This window comes from Chaetodon auriga, chromosome 10 (genome assembly GCF_051107435.1).
Source record: "Chaetodon auriga isolate fChaAug3 chromosome 10, fChaAug3.hap1, whole genome shotgun sequence".
NCBI classification, from domain to species: domain Eukaryota; kingdom Metazoa; phylum Chordata; class Actinopteri; order Chaetodontiformes; family Chaetodontidae; genus Chaetodon; species Chaetodon auriga.
Genome location: NC_135083.1, coordinates 1,495,257 through 1,509,538, shown reverse-complemented (window position 1 = coordinate 1,509,538; position 14,282 = coordinate 1,495,257). Strand labels below are relative to the sequence as shown.

Genomic DNA, 14,282 nt, shown 5'->3' with positions numbered 1-14,282 from the left:
GGGGAAATAAGGTGGAGGTAAAGAAAAAAGACGTCAAGGATTGAGGAAAAGAAAGGAGCAGGAAGAGAAGCAGCAGCAGGTGAAGGAGGACGGGGACCTGAGGGAGGTGAAGGAGAAGCTGAGGAGGGAGGGAAGGGAGGAAGAAGAGAGGGATGAAAAAGGTGGGAAGAGGGACAGCAGGTGGAGAAAAATGAGGGGAGGAGGATGGAGAGAAAGCATAAGCAGAGGAGGAGGAGGTGAGAGAGGAAAACAGAGATGGGGAGAGTAAGAGGAGAAGGAGCAGCGACGGAGAAAGGAGAGGATGTGTGGGAGGGGGAAGCTCAGAAGGAGCAGGAGGAGGAGGCATGCTGCAGGTGCAGCAACAGAAGTGCATGCAGGATGCTGATGAGCTATCAGAGAGTATTGAAAAGCAGCGAGGTCTCACTCTGCTTTTTTTTTTAGCTTCCTCCCACGGCTCTGCTTTTAGTGTTTAAATGGTGAAACACGATTTATTATGAATGATATAATCTGTCCAACACATTCAGAAGCAACTTTATTTACAATGTGTTTGACGCTTTGGATCACGATCATCATTACCGCCATGCTAATAACCAAAAATCCTGCCCAGTGTGGCTCAGTTTCTATGGTATTGATGGTACTGTTTGAAACTCAATCATAATTAATGCTTTGAGAGAGCGTAGACAGGAAGTGACATCATGCTTTCAGCTCTGCTCTGTTGGCCATGGCATTATTGTTATTGTTTATCATTTAGAGGAGCAAACTGCTGTAGCTGAGGGCTGCTATGTTTCTGAAAAGGCTTGAGAAGTTGGAGAAAACTGATGAGTTAATTTTTTGTGACTCAAATTGCAGTTTGAAAGTCAACTTTGATGCTGTTTAGCTAGCGAAACTGCTAGCTAAACTGCTAACTCAACAGGCCACATTAAGCTAACAGGTTACAGTGTTTTCTCTGTGTTGAATACAAAAATACAAAGAGTTGTTTATATATAATTATATTCTCATCATCGGATTCTTGGTGTGACTGAAAACTTCCCAAACTGTTGCCGTATTTGTGTAAAGTGTGTTGGGGTAACTGGTTAGCCTGTTAGCTCGGACAGCTCAGGGAAAAGAATCCCAGACAGAGTGATCGGTCGCGTTGTGTTTAGAGGATCTTTGGAGCCGTCTGCGGCCACAGCTCCCAGCAGCCTCCCGATGACAGACTGTGTGATGAGGATTACTGTGATTCTGCAGCAGCGGACGAACCGGGACCACAGGTGAGTCCTTATCAAACCTTTATTTTAACAGCCTCCTGTTTGTGCATGGCACGCGCTGTGATGGACGCTCACACCGCGCGTGTGTGTGTGTGCGTGCGTTCGTGTGTGTCTTCTCCTCTGGACGGATGTCCGCAGACAGCAGGACAGATTAACTTCAGCTCTGATGATTTTACAGCCTTTATTCGAACCTTTTTCCGCCGAACTCGTTTGATGTGAGCGCTCGTGCTCGCCTCGTTAATTAGCGCTGACGGGCTTCCGGTCACATCGCGCCGGAACACCGCGGACAGAACGAGACCAACACCAAAAAACACCTCATCTGTGAGAATCAGCCGTGGGATTATCGATCATTAACGGTATATTGATGTGATTGCTGTCGCGTGCTTGGACGGGCCTGACGCAGCCTCCTCGTGCTCTTCCCGCTCCGTGGTGTGTTCAGTGTCTCCTCACGGAGCTCGGTGTGTGATCTGCTGTGATGTGTGACTTCATTCACTCAGCCTGCTCTCTGCATGCAGAGGTGAAGCCTGCTGGACGTTTCCATGTCCACGCAGAGTTGACTGCGTCCTTTGTCCTCACATCAGTCTACATGATGTCCTATGATCGTCTTTACGTCCCAAAGTTTCACTTCAGTGTTCCTGCTGTGTGATGTCATTACTGTCTTCTGTGTTGAGTCTGTACGTTTACTTCCTGATTACCTGTGCAGGAGACCAAACACGTCCTAATGAGACGCACACTAAAGACTTTGATGTTGAATATCCTGTGTAATTGTTTTAAGTTTGATCCGATCATGTCGAGTCTGATCCACAGTAGTTGTACGGTCTCTTGGTCAACGTCATGGTGAAGCCCAGCGAGTCCTCTGTCGCTTACCGTCCGTTCAGTCTCATCGATTTGGTTTTCCAGTGCGAGGGCATTCCTGACCTGAGAGCAGCTTTCACTGAAATGGTTCCTCTGAGTTTAACGCTGCGATGAAAAGAGCCGGAGGACAGAATCGACTACATTTGACGAGCACTTCTCACAACTTTGCTGGAACATCGAGAAGCTCCAGCTTGAGGCGTCTTTATGAGCTTCAGGCTGCAGCTCCAGTCCCGTCTCCTGGATCAGAAACTGGATTTATTGGTTCCTCTTCCGTCTCTGCGATACACTAAGAGGTTATTTTAAGGTTTAATAACGGTCTGTGCGTGAGTTTAGTGCTCTCGCTGTAACAGGCTTCATTATTACAGCCACGCTCGGCCTCTGTGGACGTCGTTTACAGGCAGCAGCTCCAGTTTATCTCCACGATGAGAACATCAGTGGATCTGCTTTAATATCTGCTCCAGAGCAGCATTCGTTCGTCCTCCTCCTGTCCGAATGTCCTCTGTTAATGAAGCTCTGAGATGAGACTTCACAGGTTTTAGGTCCCACAGCGTCCCTCTGACATGTTGTAACGCTGTTTTAGGCCTTGATGGCTGAACTGTGTGAGCGTGCTCTTATTATATTACAGCGTTTACAGAGAGTAGCTCTAATATTATTTAACGTTCAGCCACATTGCTTTAACATGTGACAGCTCCAGTTTGGGCACATGTTTGGACCTTCATCACTTCATACATTCAGCTGCTTCGATGGGACATTTTGTTGGTACCGTACCGACACCTCTGCGGCAGCTCGTGTTCGTTGGTTTGTTGGTGCAGCTCGAACTGAAATGTTGCTGCGAAGTGCAACAAGTGTTTCTGCGTTCTGCTGCGTTCAGTTGGTCAAACAGTGTCAGACAGTGTCAAACTGCGCACTAGCTGCTAGCTGACTGGCTGTCGCGCTAATATGACTTGTGAGCGGACTTTGTCTGGTCAGTCCATCCTGTTCCTAAAATAAAGGAAACGGTCCTTCAGTCCTCCAGAGTCTCTGGTGTCTGGCTGAGCTCAGTTACATCAGGTTACACTCACGTGTTTATTCCTAAATTAGCTGGTGTTTCATTAAATTACCACAGCGGGTCAAAATCTGAACTTTTAGCTCGTGGTCCTGCTCGCAGGTCAGTCAGTCATGTTTAAGATGTGATGGTTATTGAGGTGGATATTCATAGTTTGTGTCTGGAGTGTGCTGTGATAATATGTACAAATAGAATATCCCATAATATTCCCATAATGTAGTTGAGCTACAGTATTTGTTTCATATTAAAACTATCCATATGGGACTTTATAGAGCTGTACATCAGGTGGTTTGGCAGATCTGCAGTGATTGGTTAATTAATCAGTTAGTGGCGGCTTTGATGTTTGATTAGTTCAAGTCATTTTTTAAGGAAAAATATCAAACCTTTGTCAGCTCCAGCCTCTCAAATCTGAATATTTTCTACCTGTTTTCGTCATGTTTCATAGTGATTTTGGTTTTGGTCTGTTGATCGGACAAAACGTGACATTTGAAGACTTTCACCTGAGGCTGAAGACGGTTGACAAAGGTGTTAACAGTTAAGTGATCAGTCAAGAAGTCTTTAAAATGATTAAAGACAGAATCAGCCCCAGTAAAGGTACCAGAGGAGCCCAGATGCCAGCGTTTGGTCCTGATTAAAGGTCAGCGATTTGTTCAGGGGTCGCCTAAACCAACTTAATCCTAATCCTACAGTAGAAACTATGTTGTAGTCGTGCCTCTAAAATATTCTGTGTATTTTCAGCAGTACAGATGCTACTGAATGGTCATAGAAATACTACAGGAATACTACAGGAATACTACAGCAGCAGTGTGTCTCTACGATCCTCTCGCTCTGCCACGACTACACGACGCTGCTTGATCATGAAGGCGACTCTGTGGAGGTATATAGTCCAGAACTACAGTATGTAGGATAGAGAACATTATAGATCCAAGACGACACTGAGAGAAGGCGGAATGAGACGAAAAGGTGCAATTAGAAACGCGTCTGCTGCTTCAGCTCCGTGGATTAATCAATGCAGCGGCGTCGGATCGTAGATTCAAGACAAACCTCAAACCTCAGTCAGATGAAGGATCGATGATCCAGGCAGACCCACGGACTCAACAACAGCCCGACCTGCTGCCATGGAGGGGGGGCAGCTTAACAAGAGGGGTGCATTTTGCTAACAAGGCTGAACACCCCCCCAAATCCCGTGTTATTATAGACCTGGATATACTTGGTGTGTGCAGTGTGACATGAGTGAGGCTCAGGTCTACAGTGTCCTGTCATACTTCTACAGTGTTTCCACCTGCACACACTCTGGTCATCAGCCTATCGTGTGTCTTCTTCTTCTTCTACAGTGTTTGTATAATATTCCTGATCCGTTGGTTTAGTGCTGTTTGTGGCTGCAGCCTCATGACTTGTGATGTAAGGATTTCTCTTTAATATTCCTAAAATGTTCAGAAGCTGCAGCCCTGCATGCAGCCGCTCACATCCTCTGCCGTGAGCGTGTGATGTTCCTGGCTGTGCGGTAAACCAGCGGCGATGTGATTCCTGCGTTTGTCGCCGCGTGACGGTGCGCGTTTTTCCACTCTGCTGCCGACACACACATACTTTTCCTCCCTCTTCCTTCACCACTGCTCTGCTTCCACCTCCTCCATCCCTCCATCCGTCCATCCATCTATCCAGTCAGCCTGTCTGGACTCGACACGTCCTCCCCTCCTTCCTCCTCCTCTCTCTACGGCAGAACGGCGGAGGAGAAAAAACTAATATTTCAGCAGTGATAATAAGCAAAGCACCGTCCGTCCACACGCACGTACAGAGGGGGGGGATTGGCGGCGCTGCAGCGGCGGATCGCTCGGCTGTCAGACGCAGAGGAATGATAATTAGAAAGAGATTGACTCGGCAGCAAGAAGAAAAAGAGGAAGAAGAGGAAGGAGGAGGAAGAGGAGAGGAGCCGGGCCTGCAGCAGTGAAGCGAGCGGAGGAATACGTGAAGGAGGAGAAGAGGGAAGAAGGACTGATCATAATCTGATCACAAACAAGGAGAAGAGGGAGAACGGCGGAGCAGCAGCAGCAGCGGTGTGGTTTTTTTGTTTTCGGAGGGAGATGATGGTGACAGCAGCAGCGGAGGAGGAGATAGAGGGATGAGCAGGGATCAATAATCCTCCCTCCTCCTCCTCCTCCTCCTCCTCCTCCCCCACCTTCATCCCTCCATCACCTCTGCAGGAGCCGCTGAAACCTGTGAGACACTGCTGCCTGGTTTTTATCCCTTTCGCTTTTTTTTCGGATGCTGCATCGTGTGTGTGTGTGTGTGTGTGTGTGTGTGTGTGTGTGTGTGTGTGTGTGTGTGTGCACGCGCGTGCTCGTGCTCGTGTCTGTGTCATGCGTGTGTGACTGTGGCTGTAAAGGCCATAAGGACCGTTACGTGACTGTACGTGCGTGTGCAGCCTATGTGAATTATTTAGTGTGTGATGCATGCATATGTTTGTGTGTGATGTGTTTCGTGTGTGTGCGTGTATGTGGTGTGGAAGTAGGCTGTGTGTAGAGCATGTGTGGGCTGTATGAACTACTGTGTGTGTGTGTGTGTGTGTGTGTGTGTGTGTGTTTGTGTGTGTGTGTGGATGGCAGATAACATGACTGCAAAATTGGGCAATTAAAACAGTCCTGCTACTGTTAAATGAAGCTGAAATAATAGAAGTCAGACTCGGAGAAACAGCGTAAACCGCCTACACTCGGATAAATCCTGCGTGTGCAGAAAGTACACGCTGAACTGGCTCACAGGCTTCACTCCATGTTTCCTAACAACCAGAGCTGAGAACACCAGGGCTCAGATTCAGTCATCATTATCAATTAACCTGCCAATTATTTTCTTGATTAATTGTGGGAAATGCCCTTTACAGACGATTAATGCAGAGAGCGAGGATTCAAATTTAGAACCCAGAAAATCTACTTATGTTGTACAGTAAACGATTAATTTCCCCGTGAAACTAGCACATATTAAAGGGTTAAATCACAGATTACAACAAAAACAACATGTTTTTCCATGTGTTATCATGGTGTTTGAGTGAAGTTGATTACCGTGTTTACCATCAGTCAAAAAATGCGTCATGAAGAGGAAAAAAAAACATAGAAATCGCATTTATTTAGAAATTTATTTCACAAAGTCCAAGACCAAGAGCAGACATTTAATCTGGAAAGGCAAATTATTCAACTACACAACAGAACAACAGGCTGAACAGGAGTCCGGTATGCTAACGTCACACATTAACACTTATTGAGCTGCACAGTAAAGAACACACCTGGAGGCTGAACAGGCTAAATTAACATAACAGGTGAGTCACCGGTTAGCAGGTTCACCAAGCTGCCGATCTCGTTCCACATCACTGGATCCACCAATTCTTCATCCTCGCTGTCGCTTCTGAACAACTCCAGAGGAGGTTTAGCTGCTAAATGTTCCCCAGCTCGTCTCTAACTGTGTCTGTCTGCTGTTTGCCTGAGCAGGTGTTGTACAGGTGCGTCTTCTCTCAGGACGGCCCCCCCATGAGCTGTGGGAGTGAACCAAAACAGCAAAGTTTGAGCTGAACTCAGTGTAAATCTGAGGGAGCTGTAGGTCCAGCTCATAATTCTCCATGAACCAAATCTTTCACATTGTCCTTCAGTACGTTGTTATCATAGAAATATCCATCATAACCGCTTTAAGTCCACTTTAGCTTAGCTTTTTCACACCTGAGAGTTTTGATTGGTCGGTGGTTCAGCTGTTCATCTCGCAGTGTCCAGACTCCGTCCTCTGATGGAAGTCATCTGTTCCACCAGATGTCTCTGAAAACTCATCAGGGTGTCATTAATAGATAGAAAATTAATTTTTAAAGCTATTTTGATAATTGGTTTTTAAGTAACTTAAAAATGGAAAAAGGAAAAGTGCCCATAAAAATTGATTGGTTTCCATTTTTTGAACGAGTTTAGTTAAATTAGTGACTTTTGGTCATTACGATGGGTGCATTTTCTCTGTTTTCTAACATTTACAGTCGATTAAAGGTACGCTGTAGATGTTTTCACCACATGGGGCGCTACAGAGCAGCGTCTGAGTCTTCGCTGAAGAAACGTGACAGAAGGAAGTAAGAGGGGTTCAGGATGAGAGTGCGAACATGCTGCAGGTTATGGATGAGGGTACGGTGTGTGCTGGGTGAGCTAATTGATGAACTGAGAAAATGATAGATTCATGGATAGTAGAAATGCTGACCCGCTGCGGCTCTGCACAGCGTTTTGTCCTCTCTATGTCGGTGTTTGGATCCTCCAGCTGCACGCAGGCTGTATCGTGTCGTACCTCAAGCTCTAATCAAGCTCCCCACATTAAAACGCAGGCAGCTGTTTTCATCAAACAGCCTCTGAGAAGCGGCTGCACACGATCTGCCCAGCAGCCAACTGACACAGTTAGAGACTAGCTGCTGAAGAAAGTGGAGCAGTTACTACCTAAAGCCAGATATGCAACTCTCCGTCATGCAGAATGTCACCCGGTTACAGATCATCTCTAGTTTTAATGTCCACACCAGGCAAACTGACACTAATGCAGGGGGACGTGGACAGGAAGTCCTTCAGCCTACATTTGTACACATTTTGGCAAACTGGCTCTGTTGAAAGTGTACAGAATGAGTTATTATCCTTTTGTTTGTTTGCGTGTAACTGGAGTGTTCAGACAGCTGTCAGTAGATCACTGAAGAAAAAAACCTTTTTATGATAATACGAAAACAGGCTGAATGTTCTTAAGAGATGCTCAGCTTTACCTGTGTCCTCTCCTGCTTTCCGTAGTGTACGTGTTTGATTCCTGCGAGTGCAGATGAGTGTAAAGACGGTTGGTGTTAGCCATCGAACGTTCGCTTCAAATCAAGTCCTGACTGATGGCCGGACAGCAGAACGTCCACACACACAAGAAATGAAAGCTCAATTACTAAACGCGCGCACACACACACACACACACACACCGCCGTGGTCGCCTCTGTTTCTGCTTGACTTCGCACACACTACGTTTGGAACGGGCGATCAGGCATGAACCAACGATCTGCAGAGAGCCTGCACATGCAGAGAGAAAGGTAGAGAGACCCTGACAGAGACAAAGGGAGAGAGAGAGCGAGAGAGAGGGATGGTGGTCAGTTAGCGAGTCATGAATAATTGAATGGGCTTAATGGGAAGAGATATAAAAGCTGAAACTGTTTGGCCGCTTTGCAATAGAGACCAGAGGGCTCGCCCTGTGTGTGTGTGTGTGTGTGTGTGTGTGTGTGTGTGTGTGTGTGTGTGTGCTCTCACTGTGATGGTGCATCTACATGTGAAACTTTTCCTAAAGCAGCAACTTTGCACATTAGTGGCTCCAAGTGGTAACTGGCCATAAGTGTGTACATTTTTGACATTGTGAGGGACTACGTTACCCAGAATTCTTGGAACACACCTCACAGGATTATGTTCTAGGTTGAGTGATATGTTAACTCTTCTCCTGAGGCGTAATGCCAGGGTTCGACTGTAAATAAGCAATGCCTGAGCCCACTAAGGATCAGTACCAGGGCTCCTCCGGCCATGTTTTAGCAGATCATACAGCAGGCCTTTCTGCACTGTCCTCCTCTGTGTTTCATCCACTTCAGCCCACTGGTGTCCTCCTTTAGCGCAGCTGGGCTCTACAGTGCAGCATCTCGCTCTGAATGTCAGTGAAAATTAGTGTTTTGGTGCGAGTGACTTTGAGTTCTGACACCGAGATTGGCAAAATGCACAGATTCCCTCCAACACTAATGGACCTGCCATTGAATCTCTTAGCTCTCATCTCTCTTTCTCATGCCCGTCACCTTCTTCTGGTGAAAATGACAAACACTGTCATATCAGATGTTGCAGATTCATGCTAATTCTGTGAGTAACTTGTGGACAAACCAACATTAAACTTGCCCGTTGTCGGGTTTCGTTCTCTCTGGAAGCCGGTGTCTTCACTCAGCCAAAGGTCATTCGTGATGAAAGATGCTCCACTCCGTAACATCACTGCACAACCGTAAACCGGCTGTGTGGTTCTGAGTAGCAGCAGCAGACTGAATCGTCCTCTCTCTGGCTGATCGCATCACATCAAAGCTGATCAACTCAGTAGTTTTATAGCAGGACCTTCAGTTTCTGGATCGAGTAGCTTGAAAAGAGTGAGGTGTCTCTTATTACCCGAAGCTTGACTGATCTCTGGGCAGCTGTGTTATTTAAGATGAATAGATCAGACTCGGTATCTGCAGATATCCATTATTAAAAGATCTGATCGGGATCAGGGCCAAAACGACTTTGGGACATCTCTACTTTAAATGGTGTCGTAAGATATTTAGATGGAGGTTCTAACTCCAGCTTAACTTAGAGCTGAAAATACTGTTTACTTCATTCATTACACTTCAGATTTTACACTTTAACGTGAAGAAATCCAAATCTCGACAGACCTGCTGTGCCTGGTTGCAGTTGCTAAGCTGTGATTGGACAATCACTGGAAATGTAGAGAAATCCAGTTGTAGCCTTGACAGGGCTTAAGTTGGGACGTCACGCAGGATGGACCCAATTGTTTAATATTGTGTAACGTTAGCTTTGAGAATGGCTAGCTGCAGCCTGGATGTGGCTACCAAGAGCAAGAAGTATAGCAACAGCAGACTCCAGGAATCAATTTGGACAAACATGGAGAAAATACAGCAAAGACTTTCAGACCACGTAGGCTGGATTCACAGTTTCACACCAGAAGCTTCGCTGAGAAGTGAAACACTGAAGCATGCAGTAACACAAAGCACGGATCCACTGTAATGGAGGCTGTTTTTTGTCTTTTTGAAATGAATTGTCTTTAGTCGTTCCATTGATACAGTGATGCACACAGAACAGCAGAGGATTGAATGGCTAGAGATAGGCAGCAGATCTGAAACTGAGTGACAAAAAGAGAAAATGGAAAGACAGAGAGTGAGAAGGACCAACAGAGGTGGACTGAGACAGAGGGGGAACAGTGATAGAGTGTGGGAGGACAGGCTGATGGTGTGTGATGATTTTTCTTGTCTCTGATGGGTTAGACAGAGCATGTCATTGGTATTTATGGGCTGAGAGACCTCGCACTCCTAGCAACCGCAGAGAAAGAGAGAGAAATGAAAGGGATGGAGATGAGAAAGTTACAGCTATATGAAAACAGAAAACTACATGGAGGAAGACAACACACGGAAGGAGAGCGAAAGACTGAAGGAAGATCAGGAAGAGGGCAGAGGAAGGATGAAGATATGGAGAGGCAGCAGAAATAGAAAATGATGGAAACAGGATGTAAAGGTAGAAAGACAGAGAATCAAATTCAAAACAAGTGAATGTAAAAGACGTAAAAATGAACTAAGAGGGACAGAGACGGATGAAAGGGGACAGTGATGCTCACAGAAACAACACTGTGAACGTCTCGTTGACTCTTCTTCTGCTGTTTTACCTGCACTCTTCTCATCCGCCTTTTCTTTCTGCTCTTCTTTTTCATGTGACGATGGACGACGTGAAGGAGGATCTGAATATGCCATCCAGCAGGATGATGATGAATCCCAGATGCCGCACTGTGTCCAGGAGGAAGACAAACACCTGACATGACATTTAACCTTTGCGCATCACTCCCTCTGACAGGCCGGCTGCAGGTTGACAGGCTGAGTCCTGCAGGTGAACCCATGGACCAGGAAGAGGTCAACCTGTCCTCTCTCAGAAGATGATCTTCAACCGACATTGCACTTTCATTTTGTGGAGCTTTGCGTTGTGTTGATTTCTCAAGGTTCGGATCCAGACTGTTCTGTCAACGAGGGGGTCTGAACTGAATACTCGTCTCTTTTGTTGCCCATAAAATTCTCCGAAGTTGGAGAATTACCACACAGGATTTTATTATGAGGCACAACAAGGAAGGAGGTGGTTAGTCAACTTCCTACAGGGTGGTGCAGACTGCGTTTCTGCTGCCGCACTTAAAGTGGTTGCCTGGAGAAAATAATATCACTGGACAGTCTGCTGCCGCTCAACAATGATCCCGTGCAATATCTTAAACACAGAGGGACAATTAAAGTCTCTGTCAGCTGTGGTCTCCACACCTGCGTATTAGAAACCAGCCATCTGATCATCTGCATGGAGTGCAAGGAGTGGATACAACTGACTCACTGACAACAGAAAAACAGTTTTTTGTGGGGAACAAGACAACCTGTTTCTCTGTATTTGTTCTGTTTTTGACCACCATGGGTCTGAACCCCAGCAGAAACACCTGACTGAACCAGGGAATGGTCCACGACTCCACATACCTCCCTGATTGGAGCCAGCGAGGACGAGGTCCATCTTGATCTACAAATCAGAACTCGAAGAAGAAAAAGTCCTCTCCCCCCCACTTACCTCTGGTGGGGGGGAGGGTGAAGGGTATTTTAGTCTTCAGAGTGTAGGGTTTAGGGCCTTAGGGTGTAGTTTTGTAGTTATTTAGACACTAGATTTTAGGTTGTTAGACTAGACTGGCTAGTTTTAGATTAATAGTAGGGGCCCAAGTTGTGTTAGACCTCTGTTTAATAATTAGTCAGTTGTACTAGTTTTAGCCTTTGGCCTGCTGCTCATTTGCCTAATACGCACCAGCTGTGATTTAGCAGCATTCATCTAGTGCAGAAGTTCACGTTCAGCCTCAGCTGGCTGTGTTCAACCTGGATCTGTCCAACTGTAACAGCCAACAGCATTTAGGCTCCTTAGGAATTTACTGCTAGTGAACTCTGGGCATTTTCCCACCTGTTGTTTATCCTGAGGTTCCCTAGCCATTAGCCTGTGTGCTAACCTTGAGACGAGTTAGTCATGGATGCTAATCAAGGCCCGGGCCAGGGCAGCCCAGAGAGCCCTAACCGAGCCGTGGAGTACCTTCTTGAACTCAACAACATCATCGAGAGCCAGCAGAAGCTTCTAGAAACACAGCGACGCCGAATCGAGGAGCTGGAGGTCCAACTAGACCGTCTCAGCCAGGAGAACAAGGACCTGCGTTTGGATCGGCAACCAGTCGCTCCTCCTTCATCTGCTCCTCCTCCCGAGCCTCCTCTCCCTCCTCCTCCTCCGCCGCCTCCACCGGCTCAGACCACATCGACATCCATTTCTACCAAGAATCACCACCACCACAACAGTCAATACCAAGCTCCTCCCCAGCCTCCCTCCTCTATTCCCCTCCACCATAGCCACCACCAGCATCATCAGCACCACCACCACTCCTCCACCCACCACTGCTATAACAGCACCAATAGCACCAATATGACCGCCATCCCGGTTCCTGCTCCTGCTCCAGCTTCAGCCCCAACCTCCATCTCGATCCCAACACAAATCCCTGCTCCGATCTCCTCCTCAGCCCCTGCTCCACCTCCTCCTCCTCCAATCCCACCCAGGGATCAGCCACGGGCCCACAGCCGGCTGACTCGAGCGCCCTCCACCAGCACTGGCACCAACACCAACTTCGTGGAGAAAGAGAAGGAGAGGCTTGAACGCCTGCACAGAGCCAATGCCTCCAACAACCACCACGCCCACACCCTCCACCACCACAAATCGTAAGTTAGAGTTTAAGGTATACTTACTACAACCAAAGCCAAAGGTTTGCACGAGAGGATGGCAAGCCTGATCTCAGCAGTGGATTAAAATCAACAAAGTCTAGCTTCTAAACTTTTGCTGGAAACTAACCAGAATTTTGAGTTTCTACTTCAGAATTTCTATTAAAATATTTGGATAAAGCTGTAAATCTGACATAAGATGCCATATTGAATAAAAGGTATCAGAGGACTTCCCCCAAACCCTGATTCACAGCGATGGTACATTCAAATGCTTCTTTAGAGATTAAGCTTTCTAATTTCTTATGGGTAACTTGTGCCTTTAAACCTTGATTGTGACTGTTATTGAAGTGCTGTTGCTGGTGTTAATATGGCATCCCTTCTCTAAATTTCCGACCTGGCTGCAGGCCTGCCATCCCTGCGTCTGTTTTGCCAAAACTCGTGTTGATCTTTGACTTTGATCGCTACTAACTTTGCAGCTTTTCTCACGCAGGTTTTGTGCAAGCCTAGAAATATGTGCCCACATGCTAAATCTGACCTGGAAACATCGTTTTGCCTGATTCTTTGCTGGCAAAACATGCAAACAACAGATTCCAAGGCAAAGCTGTTTTGGTGAATGTAATTTATTGTAAAGCATTTGGACTCGAACAAATGGAAGAGTTGAGTTGCCGAAGTGTTTCTTCCTCCAGGGGTGAGGGAGCAGCCCTGTGCATTCATTCTGTACTGAGATAGCGTGATTGTTGGGTGTACAGGTTGATAAATATTCATCCTTTTATCAGTTAATAGGGCTACAGAGTGGAAGCTTGTGTTGGGAATTTGTTTATTGAGGGAGAACAGGAGTGCATGAGACTCCAGAGACAGAAGAACTAAACGACGAGAGCATCTCTAACACTGATAACTGTTGGAGCAAAGACTGAACGGGGTTATGTAATAGATATTTCTGCTAAGCGATCGGATTGGTCGGTTTGGCTGAGACCATAAAGAAAACACCCCGTGCTATCAGAAAAGGGTTGAGAACGGCGGAGCCTCGCTGCTGTGAGGTGCCGTAGGCGACAGGATGCAGGGTTGCAGCCGTCCCATGCGTCTCCCAGTCAGTCCCTTTGTAACTGGAGACGCTGAACTGCTGCCTGTGGGAAGTGCTGGTCATGGCGATTGCTGTTGCTATGCAACTGTGGAAAACCTGTTTGAAGGACGACACTCCGGCAAACAGTTGAAATGGTTTTAATCTCGCCCAGTGCTCTGAGCGCTTAAGGCTTTGCTAAGCTTGCACCGCTGCTGGGAACATAGAGCATCGCCTCCTTTTCACTGCAAACACCGAGAGCAAAAGAAACGAGGCTCCCGATAGACCTGCAGAGATGAAGGCTGGGGAAACGCAGCGATGACTCATGGAGACGGATTGAATACTACTATTGCTTTGTCTTATAAGCTCTCATATGTGCAGCCAAAAAGTAAAACAGATTGAGGCAAGGTGCAGAGAGTGTGACTCAGACGTTCACATCTGGGTTCATCTGACGCATTTTGAGGCATCGAAGTGGAGGGGATGAAAATCCTTCGAGCCCTGAGTCATGGGACGTTCAGGTACAGCTGATATCGTGAGAAAAAGCTGACCTCA

The 14,282-nt window shown here is 46.7% G+C and overlaps 1 protein-coding gene across 3 annotated transcripts in view; it reads left to right on the top strand.

Annotated features, from left to right (window-relative positions):
- The first annotated feature begins 1,161 nt into the window (after nucleotides 1–1,161).
- LOC143326825 (IQ motif and SEC7 domain-containing protein 1-like) overlaps nucleotides 1,162–14,282 on the top strand; it is a 131,265-nt gene continuing 118,144 nt past the window's right edge. Inside the window, exons 1-2 of one of the 3 annotated variants that reach the window (XM_076740774.1) lie at nucleotides 1,162–1,250; nucleotides 10,639–12,673. In XM_076740774.1, coding sequence (XP_076596889.1) covers nucleotides 11,940–12,673 — 734 coding nt within the window. In that variant the 5' untranslated portion in view covers nucleotides 1,162–1,250; nucleotides 10,639–11,939. Of the gene's footprint in view, nucleotides 1,251–4,606; nucleotides 5,364–10,638; nucleotides 12,674–14,282 lie in introns of those variants that run through there. The other 2 variants (XM_076740776.1, XM_076740775.1) reach the window with 2 other exon arrangements.